Source organism: Larimichthys crocea, chromosome XX (assembly GCF_000972845.2).
Source record: "Larimichthys crocea isolate SSNF chromosome XX, L_crocea_2.0, whole genome shotgun sequence".
Lineage (NCBI taxonomy): Eukaryota > Metazoa > Chordata > Actinopteri > Sciaenidae > Larimichthys > Larimichthys crocea.
The window spans coordinates 14058265-14081931 of NC_040030.1; the positions used below are offsets into that span (position 1 = coordinate 14058265).

The window sequence follows — 23667 nt, forward strand, 5'->3', positions numbered from 1 at the left end:
GTAGAATAAATCTGCTTCCTACGTGAACTGTATTTTAATGTTGGTCGTGATGGTGGTACTTTAAGAGCCACTATGCTGCTATGCAAAAAGAGAAGAAATTGCACCTGCATATGAAATTATAAACTTAGATTAAATAATCCTTATAGAAAACAAGGCTGTCGAACAATTTTCCAGAGGAGAACCGAATAACAAGATCATGCATCTTCACTTTGTTTTCCAGGAAATATGACAAAATAATAAGCAATTTTCTTTCTGCCGAATCATCTTTATCCTCCTGCTGAACCTATCAAATACGATATTTCTACTTAGCTGGAAATAGCTTCATACATTTTTCATTCAAACTGAATTTATTGACTGCTATTTTGCATAGTGCCTTACAAGATCTAGTGAATACATTTTTCATATGGTTGTGAACTTAACCCAGACTGTCACAGTAATACACCTCTGTCAAAAACCATCTATTTAATCACTCTTCCCGACGCATGGTAAACAATAAAAGGCTGAATATGTGAGTGTGTTTGGATGCAAAGTTCATTGTTCATATCCCAGTCAGACTAAACAGTCATTGTGCAGCCAGAGGTAAAAATAAAGGAGTAGAAGCTGTTTATGTGATCCAGTACTTCCTTTAATATTGCAAATATTTGGCTTTCTCATACTGAAAATGGAATTTGTTATGAACTTTACTCTGGCAAATATAGCTTTTATGATTTGAAAAGAAGCACTGAAGTTTGTGGGCCTAATTAACCTTCATATTGTTGTGTGTGTTTTGTCAATAGATACCAAGAGACAAACCACTTTGGCTAACCACAGCCAGCAAAGTTAGTGCTGTGTGAGACCATTAGACACTGCAGGACCATCCATCAAATCACAGGAGTCGTGCATATTACCTTGCATGACATTTTCAGTATGTTTGATACAGAAAATAACTTCTTGATGGTTCAGAGGGGTTGTCTGTGTTATTGTAATATATTTAAGTGGCAATAAAATCTAGTATCTAAAAATGAATCTGACTCACCTGTCATAATCACCGTTGCAAAGAGCCCGAACAGGGATTTTAAAGGCCTGCCACACTGGGTTCAAAGTATTCTTCACAACCTCTGTCTTGTGGCAGATGGTAAACCTGCAGAGAGAGGAAAAGAGAGGATGGGGAAAAAGGGAATGAAGTGAGAAAAAGAGGGTGAGAAATACACACATGAGAGGAAATAAAACAGGAAACACAATCAAAGATTAGATTTCTACAAACTAAGAGTAAAAGTGGAGAGCTATAGAAGCTGGACTACTGCCTGACACACACATGCACAGAAACACACACATAAACACAAATGGCAAAGAGGTAATTTCATTAGTTTCTTGGCTAGCAGGTGGACTTGGTATCTTTTGCCCTCAGGGCAGAAGGTGTTATCTGACTTGTGACACACAGCAGTGGGAAAAAAAGACCTCAAGAAGCTGGATCGAATAGTATGTTCGAATTTGAACATACCAAAGCACCACACTTTCACCACACTTTCACCACACACACACACACACACACACACACACACACACACACACACACACACACACACACACACACACACACACCTTTTGCACATGTGATTCACACACATGCTTAAACAGGCAGCATTGCTTTTGATCTGAGGCAAATCAATGAAACCAATTTCCTTTGGATGCAGGGGAGGATTAAACCAAACATGAAAGGGGAGAAGGAAAGACGGAGGGAGGGAGGGAGGGAGGGCTACTCACGTGCCGTCCTCATTGCTCCTGTAGAAGACCAGGAAGGGGTCGGATTTGCCGAAGAAATCCTTCTTGTCCAACTTGTTCCCGCAGAACTGCATCATCACTGATTCCTGATGAGCAGAGACAGAAAAGGACAGAAGGAAAACAATAAAAATGCTTATGGAAAGCAAAGCACGGTTAGAAACGTCAATTCAGATGACAAATCCACTTTCTGATATTCGGATATATGCATTAAAAAATCCCCAGGGATATATTTGCTTCATTCAGCTGTCAATCAGGAGTAGTCAAGTTATTTTGTGGAAGTTGATATATGATCACATCTGCAGCCTATATTTCCCTTTGAATGCAATGTTATTTTGAGATGTAATGATTTCTGGTGTTTTCATGCTGCTGTTGGTGGGAATTTTAGGTAAATTTAATGACATACTGAATCCCAAAAGCTGTCTTTTATTGTTGTATATTTGTTTGTTCTTTTTTTCCTGCTCCGCTCTTGAGCCCCAAAAATGATTACATGTGTGCTGAGGCCAAAAAATAGGACACAAGTGATAAAAAAATGAGTTGGAGTTGGAGAGACTAGGAGAGAAAGAGAAACACAAATAGAGGAGAAAAATAAATATAAGCACGAATATATTTAATAAAACGATAAAGAAATAGAGCTTTTTCACTGACTGGAGGTAAAAGGAGAATGAAAAGCTTTAATATAAAAGCTTTTCTTATTACAGTATTATTTAATACTATTATCTGACTGACATGATTATTTATTGATGTATTCAGGTGTATTTGTGACTCAATTTTACTTCTCTTTGTGGGTGTTGGGGGTCCACTCTTTCTCACTAGAGGGGGCAAATTATTATGATTATAATTAGATTTAGTCTAATATCAATAAATTGGAACAAATAACAGCTGCTTTTAAGTGCTTTTTAAATGTTTAAGTACTTTTGGGGTGATTTTGTTGTTTAATGAAATATTCGAACAAAAGGTCAAAGATGGATTTGAACTTTGAGTCTGTAAACACCCTGTTTACGCTCAAAATTCAAACCTAACTTCTCCCATCCTCTCTGCCTTAAATCATCCGAGACAAACGTCCTGCCCACTTGAGAGACATGAAACCACATGTGACAGACGACCAGATAAAAGATGCAGAAAAGATGGCGCAGCAGAACAGAAACAGGAAAACAAAGAGTTCTCAGGAAGTGTGTATCCGTCCTCACCCTGCAGTTGTTGAGCTCCTCTGCTTTCACAATAACGGTCCCGCATTTCTTCCCTTGGATGCCTCTGTAGACACAACACAAGATGTGGTACGTTCAGTATGTTTAGTAGTACAGTATTTGGCATAGCCACACTGTTTACTCTACATGTACGCTTCCTTGTTTTTCTCAGCTGTTCAACGGTGAAGTTGTGGGAAAAAAATCCCAAAACATCTCATATTTCATAACTGGAATTATTGTCTCGATACCAGAACAGTGTGTACGGAGGACAGTTATGTTTCATCTTTGAGAACAACGGGAATACTTCAGTACACATCACAGAGGAGGTTGCAGGCTCGATGGCGACCCTGCATGTGTCAAATCTGAAAGTTCATCTGAAACTAGTCCAAACCACGTTTGAGCATATTTGTCTATTTATTGTGTGATTGTCTTGTTTGTTTACTCGGCGATGCTCAATGCTGGCGCCGTGGTGTGTTGACCACAGCATGTCAGAAATTAGTAAAGAAACCAACACAATCAGTCCCATGACATTTTTCAATAACTGCGCTTGATTACACACTGATTGTGTTGAACATCATCACTGCTCTGTATAAGAAATGTACACAAATTCTGCTTATTGGTCATTAATCATTCACGTCTCTGTTAGTCTGCTCTTTTAACGTAAGTGTTACATTGTGAGATGTTAAACAGATGAAGCTGTTGAGAGAAGCTGTGACTGACATTATGTTCATACTGAGGAAAAATCAGGCGCAGTGTAAATGTTGCAGTGCGTGTCCAATGTGGCATTTTCGTTTAATTTCCTTCAGAATGTGGCCTCAGGTGACGTTTCTCTGTTGTTCCTACATCGAACTTGTTGATCCACAATGTTTCCAGCTGCTAATAAGTTGGTTTTACAATAAATCCTAAACCGGGTGTAGGTTTCGTCAGTTATAAAGGACCTCAGCTTAGGGTCATTTTGGGAAATGTCAGATCATAGATCATTAATAGAACTCTCTCTTAAATATGAAATCACATCATGAAGTACTGGAAATGTCACACCCCTGTTTGATCTCAGACCAGGAACAAACCTCATGGAAAGTTTTACTACTTCACACTGCCTCAAAACATTTCCAAGATACAAAAGGAACACTGTTGAGCATGAGGTGTTTTTGTTTGCATGTGGGTGTATGAGTTCACCGTGGTGGTGGTGGTGGTGGTGGTGGTGTGTTTATGGGGGTGTGTTTCACTATTGGGTCATTGCAGCCGGGGTAAAGTTGGGGATAGGTGATGTGTGTGGGTGGGTGCCTATGTGTCAGCACTTTCTCTGAATAAACATCACAGTCTTGAAGGTGAACTCAATGACATCATTTACAACACCTCCTCCCACACAAACAAACACAAACATACACACACAGACGTGACTAATTTTACTGTCTAAAATGTTCCTTTAGTTCATTAGGTGTTTTAACTTCAACTCCCGCTTTTTAACCAGTCCACCACACACGTTCATGCTTCTTACCGGCAATCAAATACAGTATATTTAATCAACGCCTTGAATTGAGATTTCAACACAATTATTTATTAAACTAAATAAAATATTTTAGAGAGATCACGTGAATAAGTTTGGTAAAACGTGATTTTAATTTTGTTTATTTGACCTTTTTAAACCAGGAAGTCCATTGACATTAAAGTATCTTCTTCAAGGGAGACAAGGTCAAGAGTGACAGTGACAGAGACACAATTGTATGTATTTCGAAAAAAAGACCTGTGAAAGAAAGCAACTTTAATTTGTGTTGTCATATGTTGGTAGTGAGAGAAACTTCTATTAAAGTTGCATTTACTTATTTCTTGGCAGTAAACACAACATATTATCACCTAAAGCGGTTGATATGGCTAATGCATTAGCAAACACTGGCTGCCAAATGTAAGTCAAATATTTACACTCTCTTGAGTCCTGTTTTTGGCTCCATCACTTCCTCTAGGGAATACCTGGCTCTTTAGCTGCTAAATTTTCTGCTATGTTCGCCAGATGGTTTCTAACTTTATCTGTCTGCTGATAGGTGCTGGGCAGGGAGCGTCCAGTGGATTTGTTGCTGAGAGAGCTGCCTGTTACTGCTGATTATGGGATTAATGAGAGCAGCGAGACTGAACTGGATCTAAAACCAAAACATTGAGCTGAAAGACACTAAAAGGATCTGTAGAGCTGAAGGGAACTGCAGAGTCACTACCGTGAGGGAATTTTCTATTCCAGCATGCCACATATGAGGGTACACAGGGTCAAGCATGTATCCTGAGATCACTGTAGTGTTAAATCTTAGATTTTTATGGGGACACTAATTTCTCTCCTTTAGATACAGCAGCTGAATGTGTTTAGGAAAGCAGGTGCCATCATTAGTATAGTAACTGAGGTCAGAAGAAAGGGCTGACACAACAGTCCCTAGACACAGCAGATACATAAGGTAGAAACCAGGAAGAGTAGAGTAGTCGTAGCACTATTCTGAGGGCATATAGATGAGTCAGAGAGGACAGCTTCTTCAGAACTGTGGCGACATCGTGACATGTCAAGCCTATTGATAAATTCTCCATTCTTCTTTGCCTTATATATTATAATCATTTTATTCACTGTTGATATTAAAATGTCTATTTGCATTAAACATTTTAAAACTAAATCTAATGTTTGATTATTTTATTGTACATGTTGTGTGAAAGTTTCAATTCAATTTCAGACTTCAGTATTTTATTCTTCAATAATTCCTCACATAAAGATCGTAATAGTGATGACTCTACTGTTATTACAACCCTCAGACCGGAATTAGTATTTAAAGGAAGCTATCCATGTGTGAGAGGAAGAGCAGGACGACATCATTTGACATAACTTTTGAGAGGTCTTGCAATCTGACAAAGGGGCCTGTCGTCTGATGAGCTCCGCTTTGAGAGACCCACCTGGCAGAAATCGACTCAGGCAGCCATTTAGACAACCCAGAATTGGGGTCGAGGACCTCTGCATGAATGTAATTCAAGCCTCCTTTTACTCGAGCCCAAAGAACTGCGGAGGAGGGGAGGTGCTTTTGAAATGGCAGAGTTATCAAAATGAAATAGATCCTGGAACCACTGCTTTGTATTGAAGAGCTGAGAGGTTTTTTTCCCCCATTTCTTTTTTTACTTGCAAAAGTAATACCCTTTTCTCTGAGAGAGCAGCTAAAATAGCACCTTAGGGTGAGAGGAGACCTATTATCCTCTCACTTTTTTTCTTATTTCCAGACAGCAGAGAGAGGTGGGGGTCAGAGCATTAGACGGATAAATGAGTAAAATACATTCAGAGGAAGACAGACTAAGATTAATTAAGACTGAGACTGTGAGAAAATGAGTTATGCAAACAAATAAAATCTTAGTTTCCCATTACCGAGATCAAATCGCTCCTGTGACTGAAAAGGCAGAAGAATTCTTGTATACTATGTGTGACTGGAAAAAAAAACAGCACACCCATGTTAAGAACCACTGGAATGAATTGTATCAAAACCTGACCTGTGAAATTCCCATAAGACAGTTCATAAGTACAGAAATCCCAAATCCCAAAAATCGATATGGCAACTTTCTCTAAAAGTTCTAGATACAAAACAAAATCCCAGTCGTTAGTACGGTTGCAAAGGAGTGGAAAATTGTGGGTAAATTTCCAGAAACTTTCCATTGGAAGTTAAACTGGGAAATTTTGGAAATATTCCAAATCAGAAACTTTCCATGGGAACTGTGGAAATTAATGGGAATTAACTGGAAATTGGGGGTAAGCTAGCAGCATGAGAAGATGGCCTCATAAATGGTCAATGAAATGATGCTAGCTATAGCTTATTTATCATCTAACTTATCATGAATACATTTTCATGTGCTGTTTGCAAGTTAAACATTAATACCATACATCAAATGTATTTACTCCATAATATCATCTAAACTTAATTCACTTTATGTCGTCCATGGGCTGAAATGTGTGGCCTCAATAGTTCTGATAGCCTCAATAGCCCAGCAGTAAGCAGTGTGCTGGGCGTGTGATGGAGGAATAGCATACAAATTGCATGAAATTGCATTGTTTTAGTCACAATATATATATTTAGATATATTTTCCCAAACTATATTTAAGTTACCTGTTAAGGGCCAACCTTACCAATTATGTTAATTCCTATAAATTCCTGTTAATTTCCATGGAAAGGTTCCAACTTTGAAAATTCCTGTAATTTTGAAAACTTAGGTATAAGGGTTAGATTATGGATTCCACCTGTATTTTAAGTAGTAGTATAACCACTTTTTGTAATGAAACAGCAGCTCTTAAGACAGTTTAGCCTGTCATGTTGCACTGTGATGCCCTCGGGTTTAACATCCTCGCGTATATTCTTTTACCATCCAAATGACTGACTGGAAGTGTGCATGTATGAGGAGACACAGCTGACCTTTTTCTGGTACTGGAACACCAGTCACACCTGGAGAAGACTTTACTGAAAACATTTCCAGTACAACCTCTGAATTGAGCTAAATTTGTGCCATGGAAACACCCATAGGAGCCCAACCAAAACCTTGCGTCTTACTGTCAACTTCTAGTGCACATGAAAAATCATAGAACTACAAGAGCAAAGTTAAAGTGATGTGTGACATGCAGGGGGAAATGAGAAATTGTAATACTGTGTTGTGTAAATAGTAATTAAGCGTCTCATTCTGTACATTGTGTCCACACTGTGAAAGAGGAGCTTTTTACTTGGCTTTCCATCCACTTCACCTGCTATTTAACAGTTTCACAGTATTAATTAACAGCTCTCTCTCGGGTTCCTGCTATTCACCTTTCAGTAAGGACCCTGTTTACATGCTCTCCTACTTTTACTCTTTGGTCTATGGTTCAGATCTAATTTACCAAGTTAATTATTTTATACTATTGAGCTTTATACTCACCCTTTCAGAGGGATATATATTACTTTTGACTCCATTACATTCATTTGGCAGTGATAGTTATTAGTTTTAATTTTAGATACTGTAAGATTAGCTCATAAAATCTACTTCCACCAACTACATCAGTAAAATACTACATACACATGAATTAATTGGTAATAATAATAATCTAATATGTATGTAATTAATTCAAGTACATCAATATTTAAAAAGGTAGTACTGTAAATGCAAAACTGGAATAATTACTTTTACTTACAGATGCTAAAGGTTGGATTTGGTTTGACTGCTGAAGCCTCACATTAACTTTTGAATTAATGTTTCAACACATTTTTGCATAAAATGAGCACTGTGGATTTTGAAAGTGAATCAGGGAGCGATCTTTTTAATCCAGAATGAGAAGGTGAAACAATAACAAATTGCAAAACCTCTTTAAGTGTACGAGTGGGCACCTTAGTGTTGTTTTAAAGGTCCAGTGTGTCAGATTTAGGGGGCTCTATAAATCTGGAGAGTTAGATGAATAGATTGATACCACTCTCAATTCTGTACACTCAATATGAAGCCCCAGCCAGCAGCTTAGTTTAGGTTAGTCTCTAAATCTACTGCTCAAAGTTGAAAATATGCACTGAAATATTTATGGCTGTTTCACATGAGGATACCACAACCAACATGGTGGTAATGTATAACACTTAAAGTCATTACAGCTAACTAACAGTGAAGGGAGGTCCTTCGCTTGACTGCTATGACAACAGAAATGGAGGAGAAAGGAAAACTTTTTAGGAGCACAATAAAACTCTTTCCTATTGTCTCTCACTGAGACTGCAACAATATGCAGGGAGAAATAGTTAAAGACGCACAAACACACGCAGACACACCAGACAAGCACCCAGAATCTGTGTCGCCATGACAACTCTGATGAGCTGGGTCCCCCACAGTGGGATATTGAATGGGATTCCTCTGCTCGTTATTTCCTCAAATGCTCATTGTCGCTCGTCTATTTTTCATAGAGACACGGTTATTATTCTGGCTGTGAGATTTGCCCTAAAAATGATACATGGGTGGCAACTGACAAGATTGTGCAGTTGCTGTATGAATAATGTATCTCACAGTTCAGTTTTTTGCCTTACATATGCATACATGCATACATATATATGGCATTGTAATATATTGTGGTGCAATCACTCTAGTGTTTTAATTATTTGCTGTAACACTGGTGTTTGGTAATCTACAACAGAGACAGAAAACATAATTCTAGATATGAAATATAACTTAAAGTCTGTGTAAAGGCAATTCTGAGATATCTCTCAAAATATATTAAATATGTTGGAAAATAGTTGCTGAAAACATGTGAAAAGGCTTTTTCACCAGTTTTCAGTCCAGGATTTTGTGGGCGGTCCTAAAGGGTGGCTCGATGACACGTTGAGGCCACCCTGAGCATACCCTTGTACCCCTAACAGAGAGATAGAGATTAATACATCTGTCTCAGAGTGTTTCAAAGTTAGTCATGTCATTTTCTGAACTCATCTGACACGTTTCAAAATTGCTACTTGACAGCTCCGACGAGAGGGCGTGGCTTCAGCACATTCAGCGGACACACCCCCAGAGTCCTGGACCTGAGAATACTGCTGCTTTTTACCAGGTTTTGACACCTAATTTCAGAAACATGTCGATATTTTTAATCATTCAAATTTGGCTGGATGGTTAATAACACTTTCTTCTTTGGTCTGACAAACTCAGAACACATATTTATTTTTACTTTACACAGACTTAAATGTGTGTTCGAATACAAACTGAGCTTTAGAAAATGCTTAAGATCTGGAAATTTTAGACAAGTTCATCCTCACTCTTAGGTAAACTGCTCTCTGCTTTGTAGTTTATTCATGACACAGTAAAGCACTTCAAAGTTGAGAAGTGCTTCAGGAATATCTCTGGCTCTGGTTCTTTCCCTGCATGCATGTATGTGTGTGAGAGGAAACACTGTGAATCCTCTAATCAAGACATTTGCAATCAGCGTCTGGCGAGAGACGGGTAATTAAGTCTGGGCCACTTCTGGGCTGCAGTGGAACACACATGCATGCACAAACAGCGGCTCATGCATACACACACTCCTCACACACATGTAATTTTCATTATATTCCCGATGAAGGGTATATACCTGAATGAATCATAATTATAAAATCATGAGAATCCATCTATTCTTGGTCATGCCCTGACACACAGGCACACACAATCACACACTTTTTCCCCTGAAGGGAAACTCATAACCATAATTCTCTCTCACAAAAGGAACATTGACATCAAATCCATGTTGCACCAGAGGCAGATAGAGTTTCTTTGTCCTACCCTTACAATTCCTCACAATCAGGCTTGTATTCACAGTTATCAGCCTTTGTGTGTGTGTTTGTGTGTCTGCCTTTTTGGCTCACGCGTATCAAAAATTATAGCCCACTCTTCTATAGTTCCCCAAGGGTTTCTCGCCGACCCTGTACAAACAAGATCTTGTTTGCGGGAACAAAAGAGGCTAAAAAACAGAGGGTGGCATTTGTGAGAGGGATACAGATGACGAGAATAGAGACAGAAAAAGAAAGAGGTAAAAAGTGATACACAAACTCACACAGTGTCTCACTGAATATTCAAAAGCCCCTCAAAATGAACACCAGCATCAGTATTTCAAGTGAAAATGTTATCAATAATAAAACGCAAATTCACTGCATACCGTCTCAGGTGGTGTTCACCAAACCTGAGTGCCCTCACGCAAGTCTAACCAAACAATGAGTCGGGGCAGCATGTTCATGCATTTCTGAAGTTAATAATTGAAAAGGTTGAAAAGTTGTTTCAGAAGAGACAAGCCTGTTGTGAAATTAACAATGAGGTTAAATGAATTAAAGTTTAAAGTCTAAGTGAGCTTAATTGCATGTTGTGAAAGGATCCAAATTTGACATTTTCGGAAATACATATTTGTTTTCCATGGAGTTAGATGAGATGATTGATGCCACTCTCAAGACTGTACACTCAATATACAGCTACAACCAGTTAGCTCAGGTTAGCTCAGTTGAGCTTAGCATAAAGACTGTAAACAAGGATAAAAGCTAAACTAGTTAACAAAGTCTGCCTACCACCACGTCTAAACCTCACTAACCAGTGTAGAGGTGGCCCAGCACAATAATTTTCTCTTAAATGACGCAGCAAAGAAATAATATAAAATCACTCTGTCATTTTTACATTCACTAGTACAGCAGGTTAGTCGTATCTGTATCCTGTGATTCTTCATGCAGGCAATGTTGTTTGTAGTGTAGGACAGAAATTGATCAATTGCAGTAATAATCTGTTTAGATGACAGCGGCAGCGTGCACTTTATTTTACACATTACAACCTTTATATGACACATTATAACTTGTGTGTCAGTGCAGATGGATTGGTTCATAGACCTAGAAGGTCCAAGAGCTAAAATAACATCAAATAATGATTTTTCTTCTTCTTCTATTCTTTACAAGATGGTAACATTTTAAAGACAGGATTAACTTCTGAAACTAAACATTTATTTCATGGCTTATTGTTCATGACATCATTACTGAGCAGCACTGAGACTAATCAGACAACATGGAAACACATGTAATACATGTACATAGTACATGCACACATGCAGGAGCCATGCATCACAGGATACTGTACTTGTCATTGTTTTGCTTCCTGTTGGTCTCAGTGTTTTTCCCACAGACACACACAGACACACACACACACACACACACACCTGAATGCTCACTGGAGTTTGATTGAACAATATAATTAGCTGTAATTAGCACTCATTAAAATTGTTAAAGATCTCCCCTGTCGTGTCAGACTGCAGGTGTGTGTCTGACGAAGGCTAAAGACACACACACACACATTCATAGATGCAAACGACTGCAACAGCTGTGGCCCCTATACCTTTGTTTTTAACAAATGTTGACAGCGTTTCTATTTCTGCAGCACATCAGTCGTGACTTAATTGAAAACAGGGTCTATAAATGCTTCATATGACACTTGTGAAATATATGAATCTATTAAATGCAGTCCTGATTTTTTTTTTAGCTACATATATTTGCAGTAACATGGCACAATATATGAAGAGCGAATGTCCTCATCACCTAAAGTACACAACTCCCACGTTCTACTGACACAGCCAATACTTTCCTGAACTATAAAAGTACAGAGCTTTTATTTTCACACAACCTTTTCTCACAGTAATTAAAATAACATTGTGTACAAGACATCTGAAATTTTCAATTTAAAATACTTTTGCAGCCATGAAAAATGGCAGCCTAAAATTGATGATTCAATAAAGGTTACACTATTGATCTTCTTCAGAATCTGGATCATTTTTTATGCAGAAAATGTTTCCCGTCTCATCTCTGGATGATTCATTAAATTTCCTGAACACAGAAAGCTTTATTTGTTGCTAAAGTAAGTTACCTGCTAAGCTAGTTAGCTCAGTCCATATTACCTGGACTAGTTATTTACGAAGGGAAGCCAGTACGTGACGCTGCTGCACTAGGAGCAGAGCTGGTGTCATGCTAGAACCGGAGCTGGGCAAACAGTCAATGTAACCATGCTCAGCTAGCGGACATGGCAGAGGCTAAGAGACCCTAGAGGATGTTGACAGAGGTGCAATGTGCAAAAGAGAGAGTGCAGGAAGCAGAAAGCCACCAAACAGGAGTAAATCTGGGATTGACTTGTAGCCCTTGGCAGGAGCTTTGTGAAATAAAAGTCTGAAAGACAGACACCAAGCTGGGCTTCATGCTGTTGGAGTAGTTAGTAATATTAGCTAGCTGCTATGTTTTGTGTTGTTGCACTTGTTCGGCTGTTAGCAATGTTGTCAACTCGCTAAATGCACTTGTACAGCTGTCCACATTTACAACAGTGCATAAGACAATGAATTACACAATACAAGTCTTACATAATGTGGCTTTAATACACATGAATTCTGACAGGACTGTCAAAATCACCCATCAGTCAAGTCAAAACTTCAAATAACCCTGAGAAAGACTAAGATCAACGTATTCAAAGACTAAGTATTAACTAGTACACAGTACTTTGACAGTGCAGACTCTATTAGCTTAGCATCATCCATAATGTTGATTTGTATGCCTCCCGAATCCTGCTACCCAGCTGCCACGCTAAAAGAGAACAAGCCAAGCATACATTAAAATGAAGGCTAATCTAATGTAAGATTATTTATTGTCGCTTCGACATACATTCTTAATAAAACCTCCTCAGAATAGGACTATACTGCCACAGTGGAGCAGTGGTAGTTTTGCAGTTAGTGTCACCATTACCAGCAGACATCAAATATGTGTATGCTGTCCGAGTGTGTGTGTGTGTGTATGTGTGATGATGAGTGAAGTGGAAAGATTGAAGTAGCGCTTCAGGGTAGACAACATCATTTTGCACTTTAGAGGGGCCCATGGTGCACGTGCACACACACACACATATACACTGTACATGGAGAAAAGCAGGTACTTCCTTAACTCTCTCTCTCTCTGTCTGAGTGGGAAACCTGCCACTGCAATCACCATGGCGATTGCTGCTCAAGTGGATGACAGCGTTGCCTTGAAACGAAGAGGAATCGCGGAGTGCACGCACATGAAAAAGACACACACAAACACACACACCCAGGTTGTCAGGTTGTTGACAATGTTCAGTGAAGGAATACCAGCATGGCTGTTATTTTCCTCACAACTGAAGGTCTGAAGGCTCTTCAAGGTTTCAAATGAACAAGTAAGTAGGATTAGAAAAAAAAATACAACTGAAAGGAAGCCAAGTGCGCTTCAACCATGAGTGAGAGAAAATAAATAAAACAAAGAATGCCAAAAGAGCAGCTTCATGAGTAAAAAATAGATGATGTATCTTAATTGGAGCTCTTAATGACGTATTTTAATATCTCCTAATGTTTGACACAGAAAAACTGTGTGCACTGCATCCCAGCTTTCCTCTAATCCAGTGTTTTGTTTAAAAAAAACAAAAAAACACACTATCTGTGTCAGTGTGGAACCTTTGTGGCAGGAGGATTTGGGCCAACAGTAGCACTTCGGAGAGTATGCCTGCAAAATATCACTAAAATAGAGGCATAGCGATATCTTTAAAAAAATAAATAAATAAAACTGAAAATAGCTCCCTGTCAGAGTGGATATCTTTATTTGTGCTGCTGTGTGGATCACTTAAACACTCACTGTGTTTTAAAGAAGCACACAGGGGCATTGTTGACAGCTAGAGTAGCTGGAACCCAACGGTTTTTAAATAAATTAAAAGGCCTAGATCTACAAGTGAAAGTATTTTAAATGCTCGTATACATACATTGGCACTTATATGAACCATACATCTTTAGCATCGTGTCTAAATAGGACATTTACAATCCTGAATGTCACACCAGTTGCACGAGGAGGATTGATGTTCGTGTTGTGACTAACGATCTGATGCATCTGCCATTGATCTGAGCTTGCCAGCACATCAGTAATGACGTATTAAAGATGAAAAGCCTCACTCATGGTTATCTGGTTTATGTTGATGTGTTTACTCTCTGCGGATAAGGAAGAGATGGATAACACATGTTAGAGCCTAATGGGGAAAAAACGCCCCACTTAAGTCTTTTTTAAAATGTTAGATATGAAGTATTAAAAACTGCAGCTCACCCTGACTGCACTGATCTCAATGTGTGATTCATGTTGGATTATTAAGAGTAAATTTAGTCTAATTTATAGAAATAAAAGGTGAATAAAATGGATGCATTCATCTCTGATGGATATACATACCAAGGCTCACTTAAGCTATTACGTACTGCTGCTTCTTCTACTTCAAATAACTTCATGTACACAAAAAACAACAACAAGGACATGTAAAAGTATAATTAGGCCCACATCTTCACAGACAGGAAACACATGTATACGCACACAACAGATGAAGATACTGAAATGTGTTGCTGCCGAGGACAGGTTGCCTGATGAACACGATCGATGCAACGAGCCTCTGTGTTTGTGTGCGTGTGAATACCCTCGAATGTGTTGGAGTGTTCGTGTGTGTGTTCATTAAAAACCTGTAGATATGCACTGTTTCTGAGTTTAGTTTCCTCAGACACTGGAGTCAGGGATGCAGCCTCTAGCACTCCAATTATCAAACAGCAGGCATTCTTCCGTGCAGAGTTAAATCTACATATAGCTCAGTGTCTGACACCTCACACATTTAAGAGTGTTTTCATCCACTGAACTGTAACTGTAGCTTATTCGTCTTACGGGATTTCAGTGTTTTTGTTCATAGATCTACTGTCAGGTGGAATCGCAGGAGCAGTCTCAAAGTGTGTGACAGACTTGAAGAGATGGTGAGATTTACCAAGTTAATGCAAACTTTACATAATCACAAAAAAACTACAGTGTATTTTATATTTACATTCAATTTTGATAAACTATAAAAAATATATAAGTGAATATAACACAAGATAACATGGCTGGTGAATATCTATGCCAGCCATAGATAGGACAGCTCTGAATGTGATTTAAAGAATATTTTGACATTTTGTCCTAACAAGAATTAAGATAAGAAAATCACTTTCATGCCTATTGGCCAATATGAGTATACAGTCAGAATTAGCTTAGCTTAGCCAAAAACTGGAAATAGTTAATGGCTCTATCAAAGTAAAAATCAACCTAGAAAGCTAATTAATTAAAGACTTGTTTAATCTTTATAAAAACAAAAATGTAATAATGACAAGTTTTGGTTTTATCGCGGCGGGTTTTGTGCTGGAACTATTTCTTGAGTTTCCAGCACGTAAACAGCAACTACTTTGCTGGTCACCAGGCAACCTCATGGCGACAACAACAAGACTTCAGGATGTCCTTGCTCCTGGCCAAGAAATAGCTCCAGCTAGCTGTACCTTCATCTTTATTCTAACAGACATGGGAGTTGTATCTTTTTACGTAACCCTCAGTAGGAAAGCAGATAAGTGCTTACTGCACTATTCTTTTAAATCTGGCTATTTTCAGCTATTTATGTAATATACATTATATGTATTATGTTTGTGTAGTCACTTAACCCACTTTTCACAAAAGTGCAGCAGAAGATAACTACAGCAACTCGTGCAAAGAGGACTGACTGTTTCAAGGATGTTCCTTTGGGAAAGACTTGCTCAAGTAGAGAGTTCTCATAAAAGATGAAGTCATGGACGATACAGAGTACAACCTTTGTGTAATAACTGCAGGTGTAAAATGTGCTCACACACATTCAGTGCCTAAACATGGTTACTTCCAAAGGATGCGCCTGGGACCTCATGTATACTCTGCAGGGAAAAATATCCCTGATTTGATTTCTTTTCTGTGACCATCAATCAACATCGGTAAGAGAATTACTGAAATATCAGCACGTTCCCAGCTACCCAAGCTACTCACCCAAGAGGTTTTTCCGAGCGACTGCCCAACGATCCAACCACTTCTCCAAGAGTAAAGTAGGCCTGGCCCAGGAAATCCTGCAGAGTTAAAGACAGAGGGTGAGATTTGAAAAGCAATGCAAAAAAATCAATCGTGAGCCTCATCCCTGATCTCTACAGAGAGAAACCCCACAGGGGCATACCCTTTTAAATACCTCCATGTTCCCAATTGACATGTAATATAGGAAAGTAAATTAAGCCTTCCTCCCACCAGCCCTCACACCTGCACCTCTCTGCTCCCTCGCCACTTTCCTGTTAAATTAAATCACCACCACATACAGTCGTGAAACTTTACAGCTGATTCTGACAGAAAGGCAGAGAGACAGAGAACATACACAAAGAGAAATCAGTGTGCATCAGTCCTGGAACGTAAAGACATTTGTTTGCACGACAATGTGGATTCGATAAATGTTGTCTGTCAGCATAAAAACAATGCTAAGCTTACACAGTGTGAAAAATAATCCTTTCAAAACAAGCCGAATATGAAACACAGCTACTGTAACACACACACACTATGGCAGATCCTTCTTCTCTAATTGTATGAAAGCTATTACAGAAACATGCCCTCTTTCACCGGGGGGCACACTGGTGAGACTGTTTGTCATGATTGGACACACTCTCTAATATCTGACTGGAGCAGCTCCGAGCAGCACTAACATAATGGGTTCTCTTTGCTTCCCTGATTAGCCTCCTCCGTTATTCGGCTGCTGTCTCCATTTATATCCACCCATCTAGCTCATTTATCTCAACATACATGCAGTCACATGACATTGATTTTCCATGAACTGTTTTTGGCCCGCTGAACTAATATTTGTTGACGATTTTTATGATATTTTCCACTGTCTCTGATGTAGAGCCCGGTGCAGTAAAGTTACAAATCACCTAGCAACTGCGGCTTTTGGAACATGAGGTACATCGGAGGATTGGCTGCGTGCAAGCCGAGGTTAAATATAAACAAGTATGGGCTAAAAAAAAGATTTAGTAATGTTCCAGAAACTGTTTGATAGATAAGAAGAGTTCAGGGGGAGTAAGCAGATGGATTTAGATGGTTATAAAAAAACATTATTGAGACTACTTTTAAGGAGGATGTACAGGGAGCTCAATACTAATGCTTGAGTCTAGCAAAAATCTTCTTTCAAAAATGTTACCACATGTCTATCTAGTGTTTTTATTTTGTTTCTTTCCACAGCACTGCAGCATCAGTGACTAATTGTTACTACTAACCAGGACGGGTGTTCACTGTGGTCCCGAAAGTGCTGGTCTGCCGTTCCAGATCATTCCCGCCCACGATAACCTCTGGCTAAACTACCTACCTTGGTCCAAAGGTAACAAAATCCACCTACAAGCACCTCTTAAGCCCACTCAGCAACACGATATATTAGTTTTTTATCCACAGAAAAACCCTAGTGTTAAAAACAAGTTGCAATTCTTCAACATGCAATAATTGGAGTCTTTAACATTTTTAACTTTGGGGTTTGTAAATAAGCATGATATATTAAAAGGACGTGGCATATGCCTTTCTGTGCATATTCTCCCAGTGTCAGCGTGGGTTCTCTCCGGGTATTCAGGCTTCCTCCCACAGTCCAAAGACATGCACTTAACAGGTTTAATAGGTGACTCTGAGTTGGCCGTAGGTGTGAATGTGAGTGTGAATGGTTGTTGTCTCTATGTGCTCTGTGATGAGCTGGCGACTTGAGCCTCTCGCCCAAAGTCAGCTGGGATAGGCTCCAGCTCCTGATGAGGACAAGCGGTTACAGAAAATGGATGGATGGATATATTAATAAGTGAGCAAATATTGAACTAGCTGTACCACCTATTTCCAATCTTTATTTGCTAAGCTAACATTCGCCTGACTGTTGCTTCAAATTCACACGAGAGTGGCATTAATATTCTCATGAGGAAGCAAATAAGTGTATATGTAGGTTTCATTTTTTCATTACTAGTTAATAAATACAGGTTTTTCTCGAAGATAAGTGGTGGAGAATAATCACCTGCCAGAGAAATCCTTCACATGCTGGCAATCAAAAACTCATTTTTGGCTTATAACTGATTTATAGAGCATGATTATTATTTATGAACCATTAACAATGACATTATCTACAACCCCTTTATAAAAGGTGACTTAATAGCAGGTAGTACCCAGAGTTTTTAAACATATTTTGTTGCTCGCAGTATTATGTTAAAAATCAAGATAAGATATATATATTATATATCTTTCTCACACAGTTCTCAGGTGTGCCTGTGGCCTACACCTCCCATGTTAAAACACGATCTAATGGATTGGCTCTGTGGCCCCCTCCACCCCCCTCTGAGACCTGGATCAAGGCTGGTACACAGCCTCGGAGCCAAGATGCCTGTCTCTTCTTGTATGAAATTATTGATCGTAAGGAAGTGAGGCGAGGGCGGAGGGAAGACAGAGAGAGGGAGGGAAAGGGGAAATGGAAAGTTCGAGATAGAGAATAAATGAGAGAACAAGGGGTATGGCAATGAAATCAAAAAGAAAAGGTGACAGAACGCCAGAGTGAGAGGTACAGACAAGAGAATGAGATGAGGAAAGCAGAAAAGGAACCGATAGGAACTGCAAGCCTTTCTCACAGCAGTATTCAATTTATCTACACTTGGCTTTATGCAGTTAGTGACAAAGTGGAAAAGCCACATGGGGTTATCTTACTAGAGGAAACTGTTCCGCTTATAACCCCCCTGTGAAACACCAAATTGTCTTGTTTACACATTTTTGAACAGATTAATCATCCAATGTGCAGCATGGTTAATCGGTGAGCTTTAGGTAGGTGGATTTTGTTACCTTTTGGACGCATTCACAGACAGCGGCGAAAATGCAGTCAACCTGAAATGTCTCTAAAACTGAGAGTATCCAGGAGGATTCATAGACTAAACTATGATACTGATATGAGACACAGAGAGAGAGAGAGAGAGAGAGAACGAGCAGTGGTCGAGAGACAGAGACAGTATATGAGAGTGAAGGAGCGCCGGCTCGATAAAGCCAGTTAAACAGCTAAATAAAGTTATTTCCTGGTGGTGTCACGGCTGTTACGTTCAGCACAAATAGACTAAACCCCAGCAGCTGCCCCTCACCCCACCAGCGATTTGCCACAGTACCTGAATGCAACCTAAGACTGTGTCAGGATAACTCTTCCCCTTGTTTCCAGTTTTGCTAAGACGCTAAGCTCTTTTGATCTTTCCAATCTAACCCAACAAAAAAAGTGTATTTCTTATAATGTTGGCAATGTAAAAAGGGTTGAGTGACTGACAAATGACTGAGATGACTGTCTGACACTGTCATCTCTTGATCCAGTCGTCAGAAATAAACTGAATCAATCAACAGAACTAAACAAAATGAACTGGCTTAGATTTCAAGAAAAAAAAAAAACTTTGCAAGGGTACAAGCTGGATCAGACTGAACTGCAATCCCCATGATGCAGTAGGCAGGACACAGCTATTATTGTTTGCAGGCAAACACCAAGTTATCACACTGTTGTTCCTAATTACTGTTATGCTAATCACTGCTATCAATGCAAAAAATAAAAAAAAGCAGGGTGGACAGGGAAAATCAATGTTTATTTAATTTCTAAATGAACTGCGGGCCGTTCAGGGAATGTGCTATCAGAGCAGATGATAAACACACTCATTGTCATGGCCAGATTACTGTTATGTGGCTGAAATGAGGCTAATAATAACAAGGACAGCAATCATGCTCGCACAAATACTCAGTCACACCCACAGAATATAAATCAGCAAAAGTGCAAAAAATGCAAACATACATGCGTGGAGAAACACGCGTAACCAAAGACGAGTTTGGGTACTTACGTGTTTTGACAGGTTGGCACTCTTCGAGTCAACATCATACCTATAGGAAGAAGGAAAAAAGAGTGAGAGTCAATGCATTAGGAAGCGATGGAGGGTGACAGGAGCTCAGCTGGGAACTCGACGGGGATTACAGACACAGTAAATCAGTAACGGGGCCAAGCAGCTTGTCACCAACAATCTCACCAGAGGCTCCGGGTATTTCACATCCCGGCATCACAGGCTCACAGGCGTCCTCCATTAAAGTGACACTAAATGGACTAATTGGCAGTCATACATGTGATTGTGAGAGTCTACGTGTTTGTGCATGTGAGAAAGACACAAGGAGAAAGCAAGAAACCCAGTGCCAGCGAGTAAATAAGAGTCTGCTCTGCTTTGTGTACCCATCTCTGCTCATAAATTTGACTTTCGTGTTGTTGTTTTTTTAGGTAATATTATTCACCCTTTTTATCCATCTGTTCCACTTGCGGGTCTTTCATACGTACAATACTTGCAGAGATAAAAAATTTGTCCAGAAATGGCCCCTCCAGTGCAGAGGCTACTCTAAAGAATGGGAAGCAATCAGACAAGCCATTCACTCAGCAATTTGAGGTCATTTCACAGCTCAGGTCATTTCACCCACCACTAAAAATGGATTGCCCTTTGCTGGGTAATAGTTTATGTAATAGTTTAGGAGAGAAATGAGGAGCAATTTAGTTACTTTACAGAACTGTTCAAAATGATGTGCATCCTGCACACGCATGTGTGTGTGTGTGTGTGTGGCTTCTAAATTAATCTGAATCCAAAGCATGACTGAGTATTCAAAATGATTAAAGAATCTTATCATCAGTGTTTACTTTTTCAGCCTTCAGTGTGTCTCTACCGTCTGAGCATACAGGCAGTCATCAATCCTCCAGATTAGAAACGCTTCACTATCATATTGTGTCCATATTGACTCGGATGTGCTGTTTCTTTCCATAAAGTGGCCTGCTCTATTTCTGACCACCTGAATTAAAACTTTTTCTCTCTTCATATGTTGAAGCATAAATCACACAAATCTTGCACTTTTCATTAAACTTGTCATACCCTGTTTGGTTGTAAGTGTCCAAAGCTCTCGGAACCCAAACCCTAACGTATGACAACAGTTTAGCCTCTGGGGGGGCGACAGTTTATGTTTCTGGATGTCTGGTGAAGCCAGAAGACATCCAGAAAACAAACAGATATCTGGGCCAACACTTCTTCTGCAGTCTGGTTAGAAACGTGATACACAAGAATAAAGACAGATTTCTGCTCATCTCTATAAAGAGATATCTACTGTATACGAACGGATTAAAAAAAGCTAATAAAGAGCTCAATCGTCATCAGATGATAATTGATGGTTTCTAAGATTATATATCTGTCAATGTGTTATGCCTCTTTTGCTCTCCGCACACAATGTTCAACCAAAGTCTGCTCAAACGTGTAAACCAGAATGCTTCCAGTGCCAAAACGTTGGTCCCTCACCTACAGATTCTGCATATATACAGAGTTAAGGTGACTAATATATGGCTCTGCTGCTCACTTTGACCTTCTTGTTAAGAAACAAGACAAGAGACTTACGCCACGCTTTGTGAGGATGTACAGGAAGGCTTCTATTTAGCTAATTAGCACAGTGATACTCGTCAGTTTTGCAGGTATTTTATTTTCAAGTACTGGACAAACCTGATGATGGCACTGGATGAATCTGATATATTTAAATGTTGGTGCCCATCCATCAAGGAGGTGGATTCAATCAATAAGATAAATGTGATAAGATAAAACTTTGACCCAGTGGTGGCGCTAGAAACAAAGTCAAGGAATCAGGGAAGTCAGTAGAATTCGTTCTCTGGGGAATTGGCAATACATCAAATAGTTGTCCAAATAACAAACAGATGTCAAAAATATAACCACAAGATGTTAATGACATGGTGGCACTGGAGGAAAAGCTAGAGGACTATGAATTCTTCCAGAGAAGTAATCCATTAAACGGTCTGTTACATACAATGCAGTCTATGTATTCATATTCAGAGGACATAGTGATATTTCATGAGCTTTGCTCTATTTTTTTCACATGGATCTCATCTTCATGGACCTGAGGGAGGAATCATTCTTTCATCTCCTATCATCTCAGACTGTTTCTCCTCTGCAGGCAGACAGCGCCAGCCTTCAATGGCTGTTAGACAGGAGAGGAGCGAAGTCCAAAAAACACACGCACAGACAAAAGCACATGCCTGTTTCTCCAACAGTGATGCGCACACACTGAATGACACTAGCAACAATGCACACAAAGAGAGCAACCACAGAGGTATACTCTCATATTTTTACAGCTAACACACAACTAAAAGTACAGCATGGTCTTTATTTGTAACAAGTTGATACTAGATTGTTTATGTGTATATATATATATTTATATATATATATATATATTGTATACTGGGTCCCAACATGGTGCGGCAGGAGCAGGCAGAGTACATATATGAAAGGTTAAATGCTTCTCTCTCCCTGAAGAAAATCTGTCCACTCCTATATCACACCCACCATCCTCTGGAACCCTCGGTTGTTATGGTTACCATGGCTAAATTGCACACATAGCCACAAACACGTACAAAAACGCAGCATTATCACAATGACCACACGCAGTATGGGGGAACGCACGCACGCACACACACACACACACACACACACGACAGTCTTGTTTTTTTCTTGGAGTACCTTGCAATACTTCTCGACAATACGCTGGTGTATTGTGCAACCAGCTGAGACACTGAAACACTAGAACATGTATCGATAAACAGGGATACCATGTTATACCTGTACTGAAATACACTGATGCAAGACCTCAGCTTAGGAAATAAGGCTGAATGGTGGAGCTAAAATCGACCACACCATCCATTTTTTCAACATTTTTTCAAGACTAGAGTTAAAAATAAAGTTTGTGCGTTAATGTATTTATTTTAGAGTAGATGTACTAGATATACTTTGTTGGATAATAATAATAAATATGGATAAAGGAACCCCTATGCACAAATATAGACGTACCACCACCCACGCACATGCGCACACAAACAATCATCTCTCTGTCTCTCTCTCTCTCCATCTCTCCGAGGCAAACACACACGATACATACAGAAACACGAACTCCTCTTCACAGAGTCTAACTTCCGGATCCCAGTTGGGTTGTCGGTGGAGCTCCCCGGTTCACAGATTACTGTATAATATAATTAGTCTCCACCTAATAAAATAAAGCCACTGAAATCCCCTCTGTAATTCAATCTGAGAGCAAATTGAGAAAGAAAATCCCCTCACCTACAGGCAGTCTGGCGGCCCAATAAATCTAAAGACCAACCGTCTCCTACAGATAGCATCTTATGCCTTTATGCAAAGGAATAGAGTGTGAGATGCAAGCTCAGAGATTATAGCACACCGTTATGTGGTGCAGCACTGGGTGGAGTCGCATGCAGAGATTAAACCTGATTGAGTGAGAGTTACTTTGAATCACTGACGACAGAGAGGTACTGATGGTATCTGGAATAAGAGAATCAATCC

General features: G+C 39.4%; 1 protein-coding gene across 4 annotated transcripts in view; it reads right to left on the bottom strand.

Annotated features, from left to right (window-relative positions):
• LOC104935575 (copine-8) overlaps positions 1-23667 on the bottom strand; it is an 83936-nt gene that overhangs the window by 35073 nt on the left and 25196 nt on the right. For all 4 annotated transcript variants that reach the window (XM_010751433.3, XM_027272280.1, XM_027272281.1 and 1 more), the window contains exons 5-9: positions 20128-20167; positions 16265-16341; positions 2949-3012; positions 1744-1847; positions 1016-1120 (exon numbers count right to left, since the gene is read on the bottom strand). In XM_010751433.3, coding sequence (XP_010749735.1) covers positions 1016-1120; positions 1744-1847; positions 2949-3012; positions 16265-16341; positions 20128-20167 — 390 coding nt within the window. The remainder of the gene's footprint in view (positions 1-1015; positions 1121-1743; positions 1848-2948; positions 3013-16264; positions 16342-20127; positions 20168-23667) is intronic.